We start from the raw sequence: 21,982 nt of genomic DNA, 5'->3' as shown, positions 1-21,982 counted from the left end.
TCTAGTAGAATGAGCTAGTGTGCAAGTGTCCAACTCTGGCACTTCAGATGTTCATGAACTACAATTCCCATCAGCCCCTGACTTTATAACTACAATTCCCACCAATTGGCCATGCCAGCAGGGGCTGATGGGAATTGTAGTCCATGAACATCTGAAGCGGCAGAGTTGAACACCCATGAGCTAGTAGAATGAACCTTAAGCAGACATGATGATAGAACAACTTGTTCCTAACCCAGTTTTATGGATGAAACAATCGGGGTTTGTGCAGATGCAGCCTGCTCTTTCGATGAGCCAGAAAAACAAATGAGCAGTTGATGCCTCTTCCTGACCCCTGTGTGTTCTGTCCAAATAAAACAACAACTCCCTTTTGACATTTAACACTCTTCCCAACCTGCAGAGTTCCTCCCACACCTCTTCCTGCTTCCATCCCCTTGCAGGGGCTGTTTTCTCCCCCCCCCCCCCCCCCCCGGCTACGCCACCAGAGGGCTTTTCTAGAAAAAAACTGTGACTATTTAAAAATTACTGTAGTACTGTTGATACAAAGGTTTTATGAAATGTTAAACTAAATAAATAGCAATAGATCCTTATAGCAGGATAGCTCTGTAATGCTGCATTCTCACTTATCCCCAGTTTTAACAGAAGCAAAAAGGCAGCTCTGATGACCCCGGATCTGAGATCCGCTGCAGAGAACACACAGAAGTTCCATCACAGAAAAGACACAAACGAGGCTAGAGAGCAGGCCATGAACTCCCACTTGTGGCGGGGCCATCACCAGGGCGTGTTGCCTCCTGCATCTCCAGCAGCAATGAAGGCATCACGCCTACCCACTCCCTCTGGTCATCCTCAGAGGCTCTGCTTTGGTTGCCCTGCCCTCTGAGGCTAGACAGGTGGCAACTGAGGAAAGGGCCTTCTCTGTGGTGGCACTCTGGAACACCCGCCCTGGGGAGACCGGTCTGGCTCCCTGTCTTTCGCCAGCAGGTGAAATATATATATGTATTTTTGGTCTGGCATACCCCCAATAATGATCATTGGCCTTCCTTTGATTGCTGTTTTTTGTGTGCTTTTAATTGAATTTTATCATTTTAACCGTAATTTATCATTGTTTAACTGTTTTAATGTTTCTTATGGTCCCTGTTTAGGTGGGAAGATGACATAAAATGTTTTAAATGAATAAAAATGGCGAATCTGTGCCACGTGGAATCAGCCAAGGAGAAGCACAATCACACGTAGCCCATGTGATCCATTGCTAAGACCCAGGAGAGTCAAAATTGTTGTAATAATAATAATAATAATAATAATAATAATAATAATAATAATAATAATAATAATAATAATTTATTTTTCCAATACTGTATGCACACAGGCTATGTGCCCTGGCAGGGTGCTATGCCATCTCCTCGTTGGGAAAAGTTCAGCGGCTAAAAGTCAATACCTTCATTTGGAGCTCTTCGCCCTGCATGCCCAGTCCAGCCTGTGACGGGGACAGGGACAGCGGCAGGGACTGCCGGCAGAAGCTGCCCTTCTGGGAGGAGAGAGGCGTGTCGAGTGAGAGTGAGGCGCTGGCCATCTCCTTGGGCTTTGAGCTGGCGAGGAAGCGGACCATAGTGGACAGGGCTTTGGCCACATCATTCCGGGCCCCCTCATTGGCGAAGCAGTAGAGGATGGGGTCAGCCACGCAGTTCAGGCTGGTGAAGGCCAGCGATGTGTGGTAAGCCACAAACACTTTCTCCTCGAAGCTGCAGTCGCAGGGCTTGCTCAAGTAGACGGTGCTGCGGGATAGCAGGATGACGTGGTACGGCGCAATATAAAAGCAGATGAGGAGGATGGCAATCAGGCTGAGCGAGAGGCGCTTGATCTTGGCCTTCTCCTCCTTCTCCGTGGAAATATTTCCCCGCACGGCCCGCAGGATCCCATGGTAGGAAAAGAGCATCAGCACCCACGGGAAGAGGAAGCCGATGAAGACCCGGTAGAGGTTCATCCAGGCCACCCATTCCTCCATGGGGTACTTCTCAAAGCAAAAGGTGTGGTTGTAGAGGTCATGGAAAAGTTCGTTGTGGAAGAGCGGTGCTGAGTTGGCCCCAATCTCAATGGCCCACACCACCACACTGACCGCCACGGCTGTCTTGACACGTCGGAACTTGGCAAAGCGCAGTGGGTGTGCCACGGCCAGGTAGCGGTCCACAGAGATGCAGCAGAGGAAGGCAATGCTAACGTAGATGTTGGTGTAGAAGATGAATCCAAAGAGCTTGCAGGACTCCTGGCCGTGGATCCAGTTGTCATAGTGGAAAAAGTAGTCAATCCAGAGGGGCAAGGTGCCGATGTAGAGCAGGTCCGCAATGGAGAGGTTCATCAGGTAGACCCCCAGCTCGTTTTTCTGCCTGACCTGCAGGTAGGCCGCCCAAAGGGCCATGCAGTTGGTGGGGAGGCCAACGGCGATTACGATGATGTAGAGTGTTGGCGGGAAGAGGTGGTCGATCTTTGAGTCGACGTGGCAGCTCATCAGAGATACGTTGCACATCCTCGAGGTGGAAAGTGGGCAGGCTGGTGAGGGCTGCGGTGGAAGTCAGGACAGGAGTCTGTAGGGCTGGAAGCAGAGTGTCCACAGGACCATGCAGGCCCTCTCAAGGAAGTACCTGGAGAGGATAGGCAGCAGGGCCTCCATACGCCAAGTTGAGATGGCACCTGCCACTTTGGCTCCGGATCCTCCAATTAGTTTGGCTGTTCTTGGAGGGTTGCCTCTCCGGTGACTCCTGTCTCAGATCTGTGAAAGGAGAATAAGACCAGGGTTGGGGGTTGGGGTTGGCATTATGATTGTGCCACACTTGAGTTGTGGCTCCTATGTCATAAATATGTGACTCTTCTTGTACTCCGGGGTACAGGAGGCAACTGGATCTTGGGTGACCCCAGGCTGTGGTGTCCCTGATCTGCACTGTCTCAAAGAGCTCTGTGTGTCTGCTAGCAGCATGTCCTGAGGGATTTCCCCCTCCCAGATCCCTGTTTACCCCTATCCAGGGTGGCCCGATCTCATCAGATCTCAGAAGCTAAGCAGAATTGGCCCTGATTAGCTTTTGGATGGGAAACTACCTGGAAAGTCCACAGTTGCCCTGCAGAGGCAGATCCTGGCAAACCACTCCTGAATGCCTCTCCCATCGACTGGGATGGCCAGAATGGCCTGATGCGCTCTGATCTCAGAAGCTAAGCAGGGTCAGCAGCCAGGGTTAGTGCACAGATCAAAGTCCAGGGTTGCTAGGCAGAAGCAGGCAAGAGGAAGCCCCTGAATGCCTCTTGCTTTTAAAACCCCGCGAGAGGGCACCATAAGTCAGGTGCGACTTGGTGGCACTTTACAGACACACAAGAGAGACTATTAAGAGTGGCCCTGGGCACCCATTGCTGGAGATTCAAAACCCAGAGGGCTTCCCCCTCCCTCCAGAAACCAAGGCAGGATGCAAGCCTGCATCATGGGAACATGCCCTGCATACGCATCACTGAAACGGGTGGGAACAAATTCAAGAACTCCTGGTTGTAGAATCCCATTTCCTGACCACTCAGGACTCCTTTTATTATTATTATTATATACAGTTTATACAAAGCAAATGCTTGTAAGTATTTGGGCACTGGCTGGAAAACCTGAGAATAAGACCTCTCATGGCAGAAAGGGGTCTGTGTGGAGGGGGGGTGTCTCCTGAGCCTGGCAGAGCTTTTGTCCCCTCCTCACAATTGGCAAAAGCAGAGTAAACAGTTCAGGATCAGACTGACCAGCACCTTGATAACAGTACCAGGCTCCAGCTGTTTGGGTGCAGGATCTGAAGGCCTGCATTGCCTGCTCTGTTTGCTTATTGCCAGGAGCACACACCATTCTGGCCACCAAGGGGACCAGGCAGCAGCCACAGGTAGTGGGTGGAAATGGCAGGGGGGGGGGGTGTCTTCATCAGAGGCTGGAAAGGTGGTGGGGAGGGGGATTTCTCCCCAATCACATTAGCCGAGATACACCTGTATCTGAGAACATCTCTTTTCTCATTCTGATTGGCAGCCCAGAGTTGAAGCACAGGGCTTCGTTTGCCCAGGCAGGCAGGCAGGCAGGCAGGCAAGCAGGCAGGCAGGCAGGCCATCCCCAGACCTTGCCTTTCCACTTGCCCCAGAGGGGCTGCCTGCCCTCTTGTTGGTAAAACACAGGGCTTGCAGGTTGCCTTAGACAGCAGGGAAGAACTGAAAGATCAGAGCTTGGGCCAAAATTTTGGACAGGAAAACAAGAGCGCAGGGCAAGCGTGGGTTGAGTCCAAGTATGCAGAGTGGCTCCTCCTGGGCAGAGTGCTGGTCACGGAACACAGCTGTTCTTTGGGACAAGGCTGTTTCCGGCTCATGCTGCTCTCTCCCTCCTGTGCCCTCAAATCTAACCAAGTTAGCACAGCTACATTTGCCAGATGCTGTGGATTAGGGGGAACTGGTGGTGCAGGCTGGGTGGGGGGACTTCCGAAAATGAGGTCAAATCGTCCTCGGAAACTTTCTTACCTTTCCGTCTCTTCTGGAACTTTACAGAAAATAATGAAACAAACACTTTAGCCTGTCTGTACTGTCATGATAAGGCAGGTCTGAGTTCTTCCCTACAGGGGGAAAATGCTCCTCCTTACGCATAGAAAACTAGCATGTCAGGGGAAAGAGCTAAGCGTAGCCTTTTTGTGTGTGCGCATGTACAGAGTATTCCCCTACACATGCACATGTTGCAGTCTAGGAAAAACTTTTTGGGGCTGATTCATTTGAAACAACCCAGAATGCCTACCTGTGCGGAGTCCTTCTAGTCTGCCTGCCCTTAGAGTGAACAGAAGATTCAGATATAAATGTATCAATTTTCCACATTTGTGATCCATGGAAGAAAGGAGTCAGGGTTCTGGCCCCCAAGGAGAATTTACTGCCAATCAGCTCCTTGCATGGTTGTGAGTCTTCGGTGTAACTCATTCGCAAACAGCTGCCTGTGCAGCTATTGATGCTGCCCAAATGGCCCCAGTGCTGAGCCACCGCATAACGGGCCGCAGTTCTGGGGGGTGGCGGAAAAACCTCCAGGGGTAAGGATGCTGCTGCCTCCAGCCAGCCCTGAGTCCCCACGTCTGCCTCACTCCCACTCCGGCTTGATTCCGCAAGTGTCATAATTACTGAAAGTGCTGCTGCGTCTTGAATTTCTGCACAAAAAACTCCTGAAAAATTAACAGTGACCTTTTCCAGGGCCTTAATCCTTCTGGCTGGAACTGAAGGTCATTGGGACCCCCCTCCCCAGAACACGACTCCCTGGAACTCTCCTGACAGGTTCTAAAGGGCAAGGCGCAAAGCAAGGGCCGGGCTGGGGGAGGGGGGCCGTGGCAGAACCAGCCACTCAGCCTCTTGCTAGTTTTAGATCAGATTTTTAAAAGCCTGTGTTAGGTGTGTGAAGTAAAACACAACGAAAATGCAACAGCCCTGCTACGCTCTCCAAACTATTTATTTATGGAATTGTTTAATTCATTTCTACACCGTCTTTCTCCCTGAATGGAGGTCCAAAGCAGCTCACGGTAGTCTTCTCTCCTCCCTTTTATCCTTCCAACAACCCCGTGAGGTGGGTGAGGCTGAGAGAGTGTAACTGGCGCTAAATCCCCCAGCAAGCATCTTTGGCAGATTTGCACCTGGGCCTCCCAGACCTTAGTCAATGCTCTGAGTCAACTGCTACACCACACTGGCTTTCTCTTTGCCAAGATTCATTTGAATGAGCCAGTTACAAAACCCTTTCAGCCCCCTGCCCCCATTTTTGGTGCTTTAAACCTGTAGGAAGAGCACAGGAGGAGGGGGCTTGTCTGGATCCCTCCTCCCTGGCCTTCCTGACTTCCCCACCAGCAGTGACGTCCTTGCTCTCCTTCAGCTGGGAGACTGGCAGGCGGGCGCTCTTCATTATGCCCTGCTTTATTCTGTGTCAAGTGAGCCTAAACGGAGAATGGCATTCTGACAGCTCACCCCACCAGTGCTTTAACCATTAGGCCCCACTTCCTTCCAGGTGCACCCTGTGCGCAGCCAGTGTTCCTCTGAGGCTGAAGTCAGGCTGAAAGCTGCTCCTGCTCCTCCAGACATTGAAACCTGCCTGCAATCCACTCCCCACCCCCACTCCACCAGCAAACTGCTTTGGCCTGCTTGCCCTCTCTCTCCCCACCCGCCAAATTTCTCACTGCAATTACACCTCGTTTCAGCAATCATGATGCATGTCCCCGGTCTCGCTGCGCTCTGCCTCTCAGAGGGCAACCAGTGCGTCCCCCTCTCCCCCGGGGATGGAAGCTTTGGAGAAGCAGTATCTCCTCGCACCCTGCAGAGAGGGGGTGCCGTTTGCTGTTTGGCTTTTGTGGTTTTGGTGGGAGAGGGGAGAGTCTCTTCGCAGGCTCCAGGCCGGGCTGGCCGGAGCCATTCTGGACCCTGGTGGAAAAGCCAAGCCCTCCCCACTGCTGCCCCACGAGCACATGGCTTTTCACCCATTAGCCGCTCGCTCTCAGCCTGCTGGCGGTTCCCTAGGCAAGCCCTCTTCAAACGAACAGGAGCACTCAGTTCACTTGAGGCCGGTGGTGCAGAGGACTTCCTGGTGGATTGTGCCCAAAGGGTCAGGTGTCACTGTTCACCTCTCGGCTGCTTTGATTGGCATCCAAAATCTGCTACCTGAGCCGGTGGCCTTGCTGTGCTGCTTTTGCCCCGGAGTGGAGCGTGGCTTGAACAAGCTCTACAAACTAGTTTTCTATCGCTGGGACTGAGGGGCATTTCTGAGCATGGCAGGGAGGCTTTCTCAGGGACTTCAGCCAACTTCAACACACCTGGGACTCAAAGGAAGGTCTCCATGGCCCACAGGTGGGAAGCTCTGATTGGACGAGCAATGGATGACCCCTTGCAGGCATCTGCTGACCCAGCAGCCATGAAAGACACACCAGAGCAGGATGCTGCTCAGGAGCTATGGCCTCCCACAGCGTCTCTCTCTCTCTCACATGCACACGCACACGCACACACACCGCCCCCTCCCATTATCTGATCTATTCCCCATTCCAACCCTGCAGTGAAGAGCCAGGGTGAAGCGGAGCGGAAAGCAGAGACCACCTTCATCATCTGTGCTGCTTTGCACCCTCCGTTCACAATCGTCACCCTGGCATCATCAGTGGCGGGGTTTGGTCTGAACAAAAGAAGGAACTAGATGTTGCCGGAGAAAGACACCCAGCCCAAGAGGAGGAGGTGGGGGGGCACCCCGGCCTCTGTGAGGAGCTCAGTGCTTGGGACCACCTGCAGGGTCACATCAAGACTGAGATGTGCTACAGCCCTTGGATTCCTCTCCTCAACCCATTTTCTCCTCTCCGTTCCCCCCCCCCCGCAGCCAATCAAACAGGTGGGCCTGCAGCAAGGACGTAGGTAAGGGTTTTTTTTCCTCAGGTTCAACCCCCCCCCCCCCCCCGTTCATGTCCAAAGCTCCGCCCCTCTGTTTGTGGATTTTAAAAACATTTTTACTGTTTTTTCAGTTTTTGGCCTGCAGGGGGCGCATTGTTTAGACTAGCAGCACCAAACTTTCATGGATTGTTGGGGGCGGGGGGATCTCCTGATGATACTACCCGGGTTTGGTGAGGTTTGGTTCAGGGGGTCCAAAGTTATGGACTCCCAAAGGGGGTGCCCCCATCCATTGTTTCCAATGGGAGCTTAGGAGATGGGGGATACACCTTTGAGGGTCCATAACTTTGGACCCCCTGAACCAAACTTCACCAAACCTGGGTGGTATCATTAGGAGAGTCTCCTAAAGATACCCTGAAAGATTGGTGCTTCTAGCTTAACAATTGCACCCCTGACAGAAGGAACCCCCCAAATTTCCCCAGATTCTCCTTTTAAATCCACCCCCTTTGGCATGGATTTAAAGGGAGAATCTGAGGTCCTCAGTTTAGAAGAAAAAGAAGAGTTTGGATTTATATCCCCCTTTCTCTCCTGCAGGAGACTCAAAGGAGCTTACAATCTCCTTGCCCTTCCTCCCTCACAACAAACACCCTGTGATGTGGGTGGGGCTGAGAGAGCTCCGAAAAGCTGTGACTATCCCAAGGTCACCCAGCTGGCATGTGTGGGAGTGTACAGGCTAATCTGAATTCCCCAGATAAGCCTCCAAAGCTCAAGTGGCGGAGCAGGGAATCAAACCTGGTTCCTCCAGATTAGAATGCACCTGCTCTTAACCACTACACCACATTGAAAGTGATGCTGTTTCAGGGTGGGGGATAATCCACCCCCAAACAGCATCACTTTTAATGTTGTTTAACTAGGGACCCCAGATTCTCCCTTTAAGGTGGATTTAAAAGGAGAATTTGGGCTCTCTAGTTTAAACACCATTGAAAGTGATGCTGTTTGGGGGTGGATTCCAGCATCACAGCGGCTGCCCCGGGGTGTGTGTGTGTGCGTGTGCGTGCGTGCGTGCGTGCGTGCATGCGTGCAAAACTCAGATTTTGCACCAGGCTCCATTTTCCCTCTATGCCTTTGCCCAGAGGGGAGGGCAGAAGGAACTGCCGGCTGCCGGCTGGGAGAGCAGGGCAGGGGAGTCTGCCATATCCGGCCTCGGAGAGCTGCTTTTATAAGCACTAGGCCAGGGGCGGGGCTTGGGGAGGCATGGCCATGCCCTAGAGGTGGGTGGGGGTGTGGCCCCCCAACCCCCCCTAAAAATCTATACCTACGTCCCTGGCCTGCAGGGGTCTTTGCGGCCAACACAGTCCCCAAGAAAGTTGTGCAAAGCCTCAAGTCCTGACCCACCAGAGCGGTCTGCAACCCACAGCTCCGGAGCCGCATGCGGCTCTTTTGTCCTTGCACTGTGGCTCCGCATGGCTTGGGTCCTCTCAGCCTCCTTTGGAGAGTCACCCTAAGGCTTAATGGGAAAGAGTCCCCATTCCTAGAGAGGCACAGCCTGAGAGGCTATCCCAAGCAACTTCTGGCTTCCCTGTCCCAGCTGCCTGGTTGGCTGATGCTGGTGATGACAGCGCAGGGCAGGGGCGGAGCACCACTGGTGAGTGGCGAAGAGCGGGAAACGGGAGGAGGTTGCAGGAGCGCAGATTTTCAGCGCAATCCTAACCTCAGTTCGCCCCCCTTGAATGGGGGGTCAGGGGTCGAATCTGCTTTGGGTGGCCTCATTTCCCCCTCCCCCTGGTCCTTCTTGGGGGGGACCACATGGGGGACCCCAGCACCGCCACATTGGGTTGCAGATCCCACAGCAGCCCCGCTGAGCTCCAGGGGCTTTCCTGGTGGATTTGAGCCTGGCTGAGTCTAGGTGAGAAAGACGATGTCAGGTTTTAAAGGAGTTATTAGCTGCAGCCCTGCAAGGTTGCACTCGTCGGGGCTGTTTGATGGGGAGGCGGGGGTGGGTGGGAATTGTTTGCTTCTGCATTGCCAAGGAGGGCAGGAGCGCATGGGGAAAGCCTTGCATGTGGATCTTGGAAGGTTTACTTCAGAGTAAGCCAGTGGAGGGTAAGCTTGTAGATCGTGGAAGGGAGGAAGGCCAGGATCATCCTCAGCCATGGTTGTCGCGCGTTGCCGACGGGCAAATCCCAGGACATTTGGGGGTAGATTCTCAGGAGCTGTGGCTTTTGGGACCAGGACGGGGGCCATGCTCAGTGAGGAATATGGCTGTCGAGTCTACCCTCCATGGCAAACATTTTCTCGGGCGGGGGAGGAGAAGTTCAGCCCCCCCACCCCCGGAAGCTGACAACCCCATTAAAGGCACCAATTTCGTTCCACCATCCAAGTGGAATTTGAGGGGGTTCTTGGGGGGGGGGGGAATAATCAGTGTCTTTCGACACAAGAAAAGATGAATGTGTGAAACGGGGGTTCTATGGCTGGTCATTCGAATTGTGTACAAAACAACAGGCTTTTTATCCCCCCCCCTTTTTTTTTTTTTGCTTTGATGGGCAAAAATGGGCCCCAAAGAAGAGAACTTCTCCCTGCAGGAGAATACAGACAGCGTTATCTTCATTTTAGATGTCAAAAAGTATTTGCGGCTCTGAGTGTTTTCTTTTCCATGGAAAACGGGTCCAAATGGCTCTTTGGGTGTTAAAGGTTGCCGACCCCTGACCCAGGCAAACGCAGCCTCCGCTCAGGGGGAAGTCATGCAAAGTTCTACAGATGAAGAAATGGTCTAGGTGGGTCATGTGCTCGCTGGCAATAACCTAATAAGAAGCTTCCTTATGCCAGCCGGTCCATCTAGTTCAGGGGTCCCACCTGGGTGCCCATCATGAGCACTTGGCCACCTGCCAACACCTGCCACGTTCCTTTAGAAAGTAGAAGGAGCCAGGTGGGGCTTTTGTCCCACAAGTCTTCTGATTGGCCCCTGGAAATTGGATTGGCTGCGCAGGTATTTTTTTTAACCATGTTGCTTTGGCAGCAGTTGCCGTTACAGCCCCAGGATCTTCATTAATGTGTGATGGGGTCAGCTGTGGAAACCCTTTGGTGTTGGCCATATTGCAGCTCCCCCCCCCCCCCAAAAAAAAAGGCTGCAGGCCGAAAAGGCTGGGCAGGGGACCCTTCATCTAGCTCAGTACTTTGATGGCGGGACAGCTGCCCAGGGCCCCCTCCCAGGGTCAGGTTCTGGGGGCGGAATCTGAGGCTGGGTCACCTTCAGAAATCCTTCACGGTCTCCTCCTCCTCGTTTTGAAGCCCAAGGGTTTGTTTGCATTTTAAACTGCACCCAGAGACTGCCCGGGTGCCTCAAGAGACGCCTCGGTGCTCACATGTGGAAGGTCCAGGGTGAGAAGTCCAGGGGACGTACCGAGTTCAAAGAGAACAGGAATCCGGCCGAGGGGGTTTCAGTGCTCAGTTGCCCCCACCTGTGGAACGCTTTGCTCCTGGTGTCCAGTCTGAGCTTTGGGTCAGAACCCAAGGGGATGGTTGTGGCCTCAGCATATAGGCCACCAAAGTCTGAATGCTTTAATGTGGTACACATAAGTGGTAAGATCAAAGCTCTCCACTGCCGGCACTCCATATTCCTGGGAAGCAGTCCGTTGTGGTCTCACCATTTGCGGAATGGTCACACAAACAGTCCCCCTGTCAAAATAAAAATGCCCTCCAGCCTGGCCTCCACACGAGCTCCCAAATTCCACGGCATTCAGAGTTCCCCGGAGCATCCTTGGGGGGGCGGGGGGTGCTTCTTTTCAGAAAGCCAAGCGGGGGGGGGGGGGGGGGTTTTGACTCCCTTTAAAAACTGGAACAGGGTAAGTTCTAAAATTAAACCAATGCAATTTCTTAAACATGAACTGATGAATTCAGCAATATCCTTTTTATTCTGCCTTTCCGCCAATAAGCTCAGAGCAGCATTTGCCTCCCTCAATCCCTGGCCCATCTTAACCTCATTACAACCCAGTGACGGCTTCAAGATGGCTTCATGGGCCGCGAGCTGGTGCAGGAAAGCCTCCAGACGGCTGCAGGAAGCAGCTGCTTCTCGACAAGGCAGAGAAATGCGGTGGGGGGAAGGAACAGCAGCTCCCCCACCCCCCTCCCCCGAAGGCCGTCAGCTTCTTCTTCCTGATTTCCAGGCCAAACGAGATTAAGGCTGTCTGAGTCCCGCAGCCCACCTGCTGCCCACCGTGCACCAGCCGCGGAGCACTGGAAGCAGCATTGCCAGCTTCACCTGCCCCTTTAGAAAAAGAAGAGTTTGGATTTATACCCCCCCCCTTTCTCTCCTGTAAGGAGACTCAAAGGGGCTGACAATCTCCTTTCCCTCCCCCCCAGAAAAAAAAACACCCTGTGAGGTGGGTGGGGCTGAGAGAGTTTAGAGAGAACTGTGAATAGGCCAAGGTCACCCAGCTGGCATGTGTTGGAGTGAACAAGCTAATCTGGTTCCCTAGACAAGCCTCCACAGCTCAAGTGGCAGAGCAGGGAATCAAACCCGGTTCTCCAGATTACAGACACCTGCTCTTAACCACTACGCCACTGCTGCTCCAAGGAGGGGTCAAGAGCATTGTGTTTGGCAGGAGTTGTGGGTGGGGGGAACAGTCTTTTGGCTATACCGGGACTCTCCAAAGAAACGTATTGTGGTTTCGGGCATCCGTAATCTCCTTTGGCTTGCCAAAGACAGCCCCCCATCCCCCCGTCCCACAAACTTTGACTCTGCTCCCTGCCTAGGAAGCACTCAGTAAAATATCTAGATCCGCCTTGTCAGTCTTGGCACAAGAAAGGGTTCAAAACATCAGAAATCAGGCACAGCAGAGGTGAACTGTCAAGAAGAGAGCGTTCTGGGGCATGTGCCGAATGTCTTTTCCGTACTACCAATTACGCACAGCCAGTGTCCGCCATGCATGGATTCGGAGGCCTGGTACACAGATAAAAGAAGGCAGCCTCCAAGATGGCTAATCTCTGGCACCTCATTTGAAAACCATTGAGCGGGAGAGGGGAAGAAGCTGCACTGGTAAAAATTCTCCCTTCTGCAAAACTGAACACTTTAAAAGTCCCATATTTTTAGCTCGGGCATTTTCCTCTCCCGTGTTGTTCTCTCCTGCTGCCCCTTCCTCTCCTCTCCTCCCCCCCCCCCTTCTCTTTTGGGCTTCTGTTTGTGATGAAGGAGAGGCCTTCTTGCTGTTCTCTGGGTCGAAATCCTTTCTGAACCCTGCCAGTTGCTGGGGTGGGGGGGGGGGAGGGTGCCTTGGGTTCACCCCTGTAGCTTCCGGAGAGGATGAAACAGGGTCGTCTCTGCTCCTGTCCCCACAGAGGAAGGACAAGATCCAACGAGGACGCATCAATACAAGATCAAAATATCTTCCGCACAAGAGGAGCTTTTCTGGTTGCCCGTCTTACTGAAGGGCACCTGCTTTGGGGATCCTTCCAGGCACAAACAGGGAGTCAGGCACCAAAGCAGGAAGCATCCCGTTTCCACCCTGAGTCCCGGCCAAGTGCAGAGAGGAAGCCTCTTCCGCTCTGTCCCTGCATTGCTGGCGGTGGTAGCCGAAGGTCGCCAAGCGCACAGGTGGGCTGTCTGCTGCAAAGGCATTGGTTGCCTCCCCCTTCTAGCAGGTGCTGTGCTGCCCCGCCCCGCCCTCACTCAGTCGCCAATTTGATTAGCCAGGCATAGGCCTATTTATAGCCCCCAAATTTATAGCCCCCCCCCCCCTTTCTCTCTCTCTCCTGGGCTCAGACAAAAGCCCTGCAAACCAGCTGGAAGCTGAGTTGCAGGGACTGAAAAGTTTCTGTCAGACTCTTCAATGAACAGCGGGAGGGGGGAACTAGTAGACATTCTGCAGCAGAGAGTTCTCATGGGATTGGAGCACTGGGACGGGGCACAATCTAATCGAGCCCCTTCCTTCAGGGTGGAAGCATCCACCCACCAGCCCTGTTGTTTTCATAGTCATAGGATAAGCAGAAATCCAGGTGCTAAAAAGCTTCCTGGCATGAGGAAGCTGCCCTGTTGGATTTCTGCCTGTCCCTTACAATGCTTTGCAGGGGGTGAAGAGCAGGGTCAGTTTTCAAAATTGGGTACCACAAGAGGGAGGAGGAAATGTAGGCATCCAACTGTCTTTGGTAGATTATTACACTAGCAGCTTCATCGCAGGTCAGTTTCTGGGGCTCCTTCATGTGCAGCAGGGGCGGCGGGTTTGCTCACTCAGCTGCTTCACTTTGGCACTGACCTCTCCAAAAAGGCCCGAGCATTATTTGGAAGTAGGCAAATGTGATGGATTAACCCCATATCAGCGCAGCCAGCCTCCCTTTCCTCCTCCCCCCCCCCACCCTCCTCTGCGGCAGAGCGCATCGGCCTGGGCTTTGGAGGAAGCCACAGGGCCCAGCCAGGCCCTTCGTCTCCCTGGTGTGTTTGGGTGAGTCTGGCAAGCGCCTGCTCAGCATAATCCCAGGTCTGAGTAAATAACCACGTCTACGGTTTGGGGCAAGCCTGGGCCCGAGGAATAGTCCTGGCCCTCTCTCTCTGGCCTGCCGGGGGGGAACTCCCCACCCTTCTGGGCAGCTTCTCGACAGTGTCTGCTTGCTCTGAAGACCAGCACTCTGCCTGTGCTCAGAGGAAACATTTATGATGTCTTTGACAGCATTCTGGCACTGAAAAACACCTGTCCTCAGTCCATTTTAGCCCATGCACAATTGAGGGATTTGAAGGACAGCGGTGTCCCCATGAGTGGCATATCCCTGGCAGTGGAAATTAAGCCCCAGAATTCCCTTCTGTCCCCCATGCCCCCCTTAACAAGCTTTGGAGCCAAATCCATGCATGTTTACTCTGAAGTAAGCCCCAGAGTTCAATGGGGCTGACTACCAATTAAGCTTGCCTAGAGTTACAGCTTAACTCTGTTAATTGTGTTTATTAATGTGTTGGTTAATTTTAATTGGTTTACTCTGCAGACTAATCAGCTAATCAGGGCAAATTTTAGTTGATGGGATGGAGCACTTAAATAAAACCTTGCTCCTTTATTTTGAGGTTGTTTTGATCGTCATCTATTGCTGTAATACAAAATGTGGAGGGAAATATTCAAGATGTCCCTCCAGTGAGAACTGTTGTTCAGTAAATTGTAACATCTATCATTGCCTGAATTATTTAGGAAAAATCACTGGTATTGAGGGATCAGGTAAAGGTAGTTGACCATGCAGGCCTCGGGTGGTGACTGACCTATGGGGTGCTTTCACATTACTACAGTGACTATGCAGAATTTGTTTGTTATGGGGTGGTTCGCAGTGGCCTTTCTCAGCCGTCCGCACTTTATCCCAAGCGGGCTGAGCACTCATTTTACAGCTGCTGGAAGGATGAAAGGCTGAGTCAACTTCGAGTTTGAAAACAACTTCTGTTGGGTTCGAACTCGGGTCATGAGAAGAGTTTGGACTGCAGTACTGCAGCCTACCTCTCTGTGCCCCACCGGGCTTAGTGATAGGCAGATTTATTCAAAGATAGCTGATCAGTTAAAAACCTGTCAAGTTTTTTGTTTAGCTCTCTCTGAATTTTTCAAAATAATTAAGAGGGAGTGGCATTTTGCCTGCCTTCAATTAGCCAAACTCTTTTGCTGTTTTCCCAGCACCCCCTCCCAAGCGCCAGGCTGGATCTTTTGCAAAGTCAAGGAAGGCGTGCTGACAGACATTCCTCAGCATGGGACTAAGGGAATCTACTCCAGGGCCATTTTGATACAGGGGCACACTGGGCAGCTGCCCGGGGGCCCCACGAGCATAGGGGCCCCATGCAAATCTATGTAGGGTGTTGTGTGGTTTCAGGGCTGCATGCCCATGTTCCAGTAGCATTTTTAATTTATTAATTAATTAATTAGATTTTTTTATACCGCCCTATCCCCGAGGGGCTCCGGGCGGTGCACAACAATAAACATAATATAACATAAAATGGCTAAATCTTTAAAATTTTCTCCTAATGTTTCACCAGCATCTTCAGAGGATCTGATGGTAGTAAAGCAAGTGGAGTAAATATATCTGTGGAATGTCCAGGGTGGGAGAAAGAACCATTTGCCTGTTAACAAGTGTAAAGGGTGCAATTAGCAAGCTTGATTTGCATGTGTTGGGTGGGATCCTCCCATTTAGCATATGAGTAACCATGAAGATAGCATAATCAATTAGTGAGGGCATCTGCATTGTAGTAGCCTGGCCTTTTGATCTGTTTGACTACCTGGAGACATCCTTTGTCTGGGTGGTGTTCATTAGTCACTGTCTTGATTCTAGTGTTTTTCAGTACTGGTAGCCAAGTTTTGTTCATTTTCTTCCTTTCTGTTGAAATTGTCCATGTGCTTGTGGATTTCAATGGCTTCTGTATGTAGTCTGACATAATGGTTGTCAGAGTGGTCCAGAATTTCTGTGTCTATGTACGTTGTAATCAATACTGAACTTTAAATATTTGTTATTGGAAAATGTTGAAATTTTTGAGTTTTTCAAGGCTCACTGATTTTATTGGAAGTACCAATAAATATACGTTTAATTTTATCGGCCATTTACATTGTCAGCCTTGTGAATGGTTGTGTGGTTGTGTTTTGCCCGGGGGCCTGTGATGCTGTTGCAATGGTCCTGCTCTCCTCCAAGCAACCGACCTCTGCAGCTTCCCCTGTTCGTTAGAACTCCTGGGAAATCACAAAGTCCCCGTGTGTGTTTGCTGGTCCTGGGAATCAGCAGTTTGTAAGATGGCTGGGGGAGGTGTGATGGAGCCTCAATTTGGTCACTTCGTGCTGAGTGCAGAAAACATCTCTGGTTGCTCAGAGGTGGGCAGAAGAAAGGGACAATGGTGAGCAACCCCACAGTTTCCTCCAGAGCCCCATTTGCCCATTATTTCCACTTCTGCATCTCTTCAGCCCTTGTTTCTTCTGTGGGCCACAAGCCCAAGCGATGGATGGCCTGTGCTTAGTGGCCTGTTGAACACATGAAGCCTTCTTGTGCTGGGTCTGTTCACTGGTTGGTCTATTCTGGTATCGGCTGCATTGACTGGCACCGGTTGTCCACAGTCCTGGACCACAAGAGGTTTTTTCAAGCCCTGCTCTCTAAGGGCCAGGTTAGACAAGGCTACAAAATGGGCCCTTCAGTGGGGCAAATAAATTATGGCTGTTTCAGCTTGAGGAAGTAGCACAAGAAGGTGGGGGCACCGCCCCAAAATGGCTGGCGGAAAAGCAGGACGAAGGCCCAAGTGCTGCAGTCTCCTTCCAGGAAAGGCTGCAGCTTCCAGTGGGAGCTCCTCCCAGACACAGAGGCGAGTTCCTCCCGTGTCAAGCAGGCCAGGGAAAGCCAGGGTGGACTTTTGCCTTGGGGAAGAGACGCTGCTCATCAGTGGCTACCAGCCATGGTGACTGAAGGGAGCCTCCACAGCCTCTGAATCCCGGCCTCAGCCTCTGTCCCCTGTTGTTGAACCCAAGAAGGAGCTGGTTGGCCTCTGCGTGATGTGGGATGCTGCAGCAGATGGACCACCGGTGTGGTCCAGCACAGCACTTTTGAGGTTTTGAGGTTTGAGCCCAATCTGCCAGGACATGGCTCCAGGCAGTGGTTGCCAAGTCCAGAGACATAACGCTCGAGGCTGCGCGGCTTTGGTGGTCAGTCAGCTGGCAAGGAGTGGCCTCAAGCTCCAGCTTTTAAGTTCTGTACTGCTCAAGACTCTTTGGATATTATCCCCAGGGGTCAAGACTCAGGCAGACACCAGGAGACACTCGGGCAGGCACCCGTTGGGGCTCACGATTCTATACTGGGAATTCTGCTGGATCAGTTTTGTGCTGCCCCCTCTGGCCATGCATCTCCCTGGCACTTTGGCTCACCACTGATTCTGGAGTCTGCCGCCGCCGCCACCACAGCCTTGGATCTAACGAGGGATCTCTAACCTACATGGTTCCTGGCAAAACCTTTCCTGAAACAAGCCTCGTGTATTTAGAATGTGGATGGTACAGTGGCAGAGGCGGAGGCGGAGCCAGGGGAAACTCCGCCCAGGGTGTCACGCCCCACCCCGCCCCGTTGGCGCTACACTTCTGGGCAGAGGGGGCTTTTGCCCAGCAGGGCTTCCGACTGGCCATTGTGATTGGCTGTAAAGATCTTTAAAAACATTGCTGTGGCAAACAGGACCCTTCACTGTGTGACTGACGTTAAGCTGTGCAAGAAAATATTTTTGAAAGGTTCATTTTAAAAGGCATTCTGTCTGTCAGACAAACATTCTGTGTGAAATGCTGAAGGGTTACTATCAGAGCCATGCATGGCCACCAAGAGATTCTGTGGCTGGCTCTGAGTCCTGCGGCAGTCGTTTTGTGGCTGCACCCAGCAGCCTCCTTCAGAATCCCAAAGGGGCCTGCTGTACGGGGGCCAAACTTCCCCAGGCTGCAGCCATTTAGTTACGTGGGGGATGGAAAATTGCCCCCCCAACACCTCCCCCTTTGAGATGACCTTGTGCAATGTTGTTTGGTCGTGGTGGGGGAGGGTGACCACCCTGTATGGACGGCCACCCTCCCCCACCACGACCAAACAACATTTTTGGCACCAGGTCATCTCAAAGGAAAACTCAGATTTGCACCAGGCTACATTTTTCCTAGATATGTCTCTGGGCCTGCAGGCTTCATAAGGACCCCTGGGACATCACGCCAACATGGAAGCGCCCAGTAGTCATGGCTCTCCTTCCCCAAATCTCATTCCTCTATGGAAGCCACACCATGACAACTACCCAGCCCCAAACCTCTGCTGAGTGCCAAGCTGCAGTTCTCCTGCTAGCACACTTGATCTCTAGGTGGCAGAGATTACTGCTCCTGAAGACAATGGCTGCTTTGGAGGGTGGGCTCCATGGCCCTGTGCCCCACTGAGGCCCCTCCCCTCCCCAATGCCACCCTCCCAACATCTCCAGGAATGAATCACAAGGATGCAAAGAGGGTTTGGGAACTGCAGGGTGGGGGGTGAATAAGCTGGCGCCCCATCCGGAGGACGCAGAGGCTTCTGGGTGTGAAGGCTGATATGCTTGGGAGCTTGGAGACACACCCACACCCACCCCGTTCTTGAGGTGGCTGAACTCTGCTGCTTGTTTGCTGGGACTATTGGATCCAGCGTTGCACCTGGATTCTCCCGTAACTGCTTCAGCCAAGAGTACCTTTGATCAGGTTTGTGGGTGGGGGTAACTGTAGCTGTAGCTGTACCCATCTTGGAACTATTATGTCCTGGATGCTGGGACACGAGGTCTGGTTGCCTCTCAGCTGTGCCCTAACCTGGATGGGCCAGGCTAGCCTGACCTCATCTGATCCTGGAAGCTGAGCTCAGGTGAGCACTTGGATGGGAGTCCCGCAAGGAAGTCCAGGGTTGCTATGCAGAGGTGAGTCAGCTGTAACTTGATATCACTTTCCACCACCGGGCTCTAAGCTGTAATGCATTTGCAGGCAAATGGAAGTTTCAGTTAGTGGGAGAACGCAGCCACTCCCTTCATTCTGGGAGAGAGCAGGTGGGGACACCTTCCACCACTCCTAAAAGAGTAGTATTATTGGCTCCTTGTCTGTTTCCAGGCACAGACAGCTGGCTTTAATCTTTAGAGCCCTTAAGGGGTGGATCTCAGGACAGCCTCCACTTCCATGCCTTTCTTGACCTCTGTTAGCAGGGGGGTGGGCAGGGCCGTCTTGGCAACAGGGCCAAGGAATGAGAGAGACGCCCCTCCAATTCCAGAAAGCATTTGCAGATTGAAGGAGATCATTGTTGGTGATTTATGTGGCTGCAGATACAAGGTCTGTGTTTTTAAACTGAGCTCCCTACTGGGTGTCTATGAAAGGCATGGCTCTCCTGTTCAGTTTTCACTTTTATCATTTTGTCAGCCTCTCCGAAGACCATCAGCCACGTAGCAAAGCGGGGAAGGGGCGGGGGGGGGGGGGGGCGTTTGAATGCTGAACTGGGGCTGGTCCCTGAGAGGAGCCATGGAAACACCTCTCCCAAAGCCTGCTGCTGCCTTTGGGGTTTTGGAACTCTGCCCCCCCCCCCCTTCTGCACACACCCCCCAACAGATGCAGAGGTGGAGAAATGCCTTGTTAAAAAGGTCACAGAAAGGAAAACTGTTCTTAATGTGTCTGAACGGCCTTCCCCTGCCGGCATGCCTGAGAGAGGTTTCCCAACAGACCGAGTGGATGTGTGAGTTCCGGGGGAGGGGGCAGGACCATCATCATCGGGGCAGAGAGGGTGAAGCCTCCTAAGCAAAGCATGTTCTGGCCCCCGTGCGGAGTGGCGGCACGCGTGGGAGACTGGCAGATCAGGGCTGTGCCGTGAGAGCCGTTGTGGTGCAATGCTTAGGAGTGCTTTTGGAGTTCCCAGGCTTACACTTGTTTGTGGAAACTGGCTAGGGGGCCTTGGACCAATCACATACTCTCAGCCTCACCTACTTTACAGGGTTGTTGTGAAAATCGAGGTGAGAATGATGTAAGCCGCTTTAGGTCCAGGTGCAAACGAGTTGCATCTGTCACTAAGAGGGCCAAGAGAACGGGACAAGGGATGACAACACCACCACCACCACCACCACCCCGCCCCCCAGGCTGGGAATCCAGCAGTGGAAGCAGGGCTGAGGGTGCTCCTGGGGTCCAGTCTAGCAAGATTTCTTGCCGGGGGGGGGGGGGGCTGATGGGAGGCAGCCTGTCTTGACTCCAGAAGCAATTTCCCAAAGGCAGCCTGAAGCACGAAGGCTCTGCCCCTCTGGCTTCCCCTCCAGGAAACATCCCTCCCTCCCGAGCGGCATTTCTGGGCAGTTTTGACCCCCCCCCCCAAAAAAAAGCTTTCTGTCTACAAGTTAACTGTGGCTGTGCCGTCCGCTCCTAGGACCCAACCAGACACATAGGAAGAAATTAAAATGGCTGCATTAAACATTTGCTGCGAAAGGAATGCTAAGTTGAGGTCTCGCTCCCCCAATCAGTTGAGCGCCAGGAGAGTCGGGGCGCTTAACCTGGACCTCCATTATCTGCTGCACCAAGAGAGCAGACATCCAGCGACAAACTCCCTTTTGTGCCGTGAAGCTTATTGAGCACCCTTGGGCCCAACCAACCTACCTCGCAAGATTGCTGTAAGAATCAAATAGGGTCACATGGCGCATGCCAGCCTTCCACATGTGCTCACAGAACTTAACAGAGCTGCTGTGGGTCGGACCTCCTTCCCTGAATCTCAGGTTACTCCCAGTCATGGGCAGGGAGGGTGGGAGAGTAAGGAAGGCACTCAGTGTATGCTCATAGATCCTCATTATGCTTCTACATTAAGGACTCTTCTAAACTGCCAAAGAGTCACCTGCACGTGGTTCATTTCAGAGCAGGTGAAACAACCGGGAGCCTGTGTCTCAAACTCCAACCCAACTTCCCACACACTCCCCATCCCCTCCCAAGCCGTCACCCCCGTTTCACCCCCACAGCATCTCTGTCCCTCCATTCTGTGCCGGTCAACACTTACCGTTTTGGCTTGGTCAGGGGGTTCCCACGCCTGGAGTCTCCTGTGGCACAGAGCGGGCACAGTCACCCTGCCAGAGCATCCTGCCTGCCTCCCATCGCAGACTCCAGCCCTGGCACTGCGTTGGCAGGTGGGCTTGCCATGGCGGCTTCGGTGCTCCTTCTGCCTCTCGCTCGCTTGCCGGTGCAGCCGCCACTAAGCCAGCCCAGACTTCTCTGGCGGCTCCTTGCCTGGAGCCAACCTCCCTCCCTGGGCGGGCAAGCAGCCTTAACCCCGTCAGTGCCAGCCAGGCCCTCCAGGAGGGCACGTGCCTAAGTTCTGGTTTAACCCAGCAGTTGCTAGGGACTGTAAAGCAGCACCCGTTAACCCTTTCTTCACCACCACCAGGCAAAGAGTGCTGTGTGGACTGAGCCTCTCTGGCCATGATTAACCCTCTCTCCACCAGAGGGAAGAGGAGGTCTGTTTATCCTCACTGCGCACTCTTGGAGTTGAACTTGTGAGTTAGCCACAAGGTGTGGGGTGGGAAATTACATGTGAATAGCCTTTGCTGCTGTGGATCAGATTCCTTAGGTGGGAAATGCCCAGAGACCATGGATTTTAACTCTTTGAGTGCCACCATTCATCCGGCAGGAAATCTGCCTGCCACGTACCTGTTTCAGCTGCAGGAGCTCTGTCAGAAGGGCAAGTTGGTTTCCTCCCACCTATTTCCCGGAGGACCTAACAGGAGCACATCTAGTGATTCACTCACTTTGGGGGGCCGAGGGGCCGGACACAGACTGCGCCTTCCCTCAGACTCATAAAAATCTAAAAATGAAATCCCCGCAACAGTCATTCTTCTCAGGAGGATCCATTTCCTTGGAATGAGGATCCCACGTCCAGCAGTTCCACCGGCGCCGCTTCCATGTTCTGACAACTGCCGGATGCCGTGAGTTCAGATCCCCCGTTAGCTAGCCAAGGGGGACAGTTAGTCCATGCAAAAGCAAGATTTACTGGTTTAAATTATTTGTTCCCTCACCTTTCCACCCAAGTTTAAGAACACTATATATAATTCAAATTATATTAAATTATAAATTATATTAAAACAAGCAGAAAGGAGATTTATCAGGAGTTACCAACACATATGTTTTGAGAATGCTTAATATTA

The 21,982-nt window shown here is 52.6% G+C and overlaps 1 protein-coding gene across 1 annotated transcript; it reads right to left on the bottom strand.

The window, feature by feature from the left end:
• Positions 1-1,307: 1,307 nt before the first annotated feature.
• GPR4 (G protein-coupled receptor 4) lies at positions 1,308-21,069 on the bottom strand. Its single transcript, XM_048499346.1, has 2 exons — positions 20,842-21,069; positions 1,308-2,761 (listed from the first exon to the last, which is right to left on the bottom strand). Exon 2 carries the CDS (start codon positions 2,516-2,518, stop codon positions 1,412-1,414), a length of 1,107 nt encoding a protein of 368 aa, XP_048355303.1. The 5' UTR covers positions 2,519-2,761; positions 20,842-21,069; the 3' UTR covers positions 1,308-1,411.
• Between the last annotated feature and the right edge of the window lie 913 nt (positions 21,070-21,982).

The sequence above is a fragment of the Sphaerodactylus townsendi genome, linkage group LG06, assembly GCF_021028975.2.
Source record: "Sphaerodactylus townsendi isolate TG3544 linkage group LG06, MPM_Stown_v2.3, whole genome shotgun sequence".
NCBI classification, from domain to species: domain Eukaryota; kingdom Metazoa; phylum Chordata; class Lepidosauria; order Squamata; family Sphaerodactylidae; genus Sphaerodactylus; species Sphaerodactylus townsendi.
Note: the sequence above shows the minus strand (reverse complement) of the source record. Positions and strands in the feature narration are given on the sequence as shown.

What these genes read in the sequence shown, in the direction of transcription:
- GPR4 (XM_048499346.1), bottom strand. Translation starts at nt 2,518, where the DNA reads ATGTGCAACGTATCTCTGATGAGCTGCCACGTCGACTCAAAGATCGAC.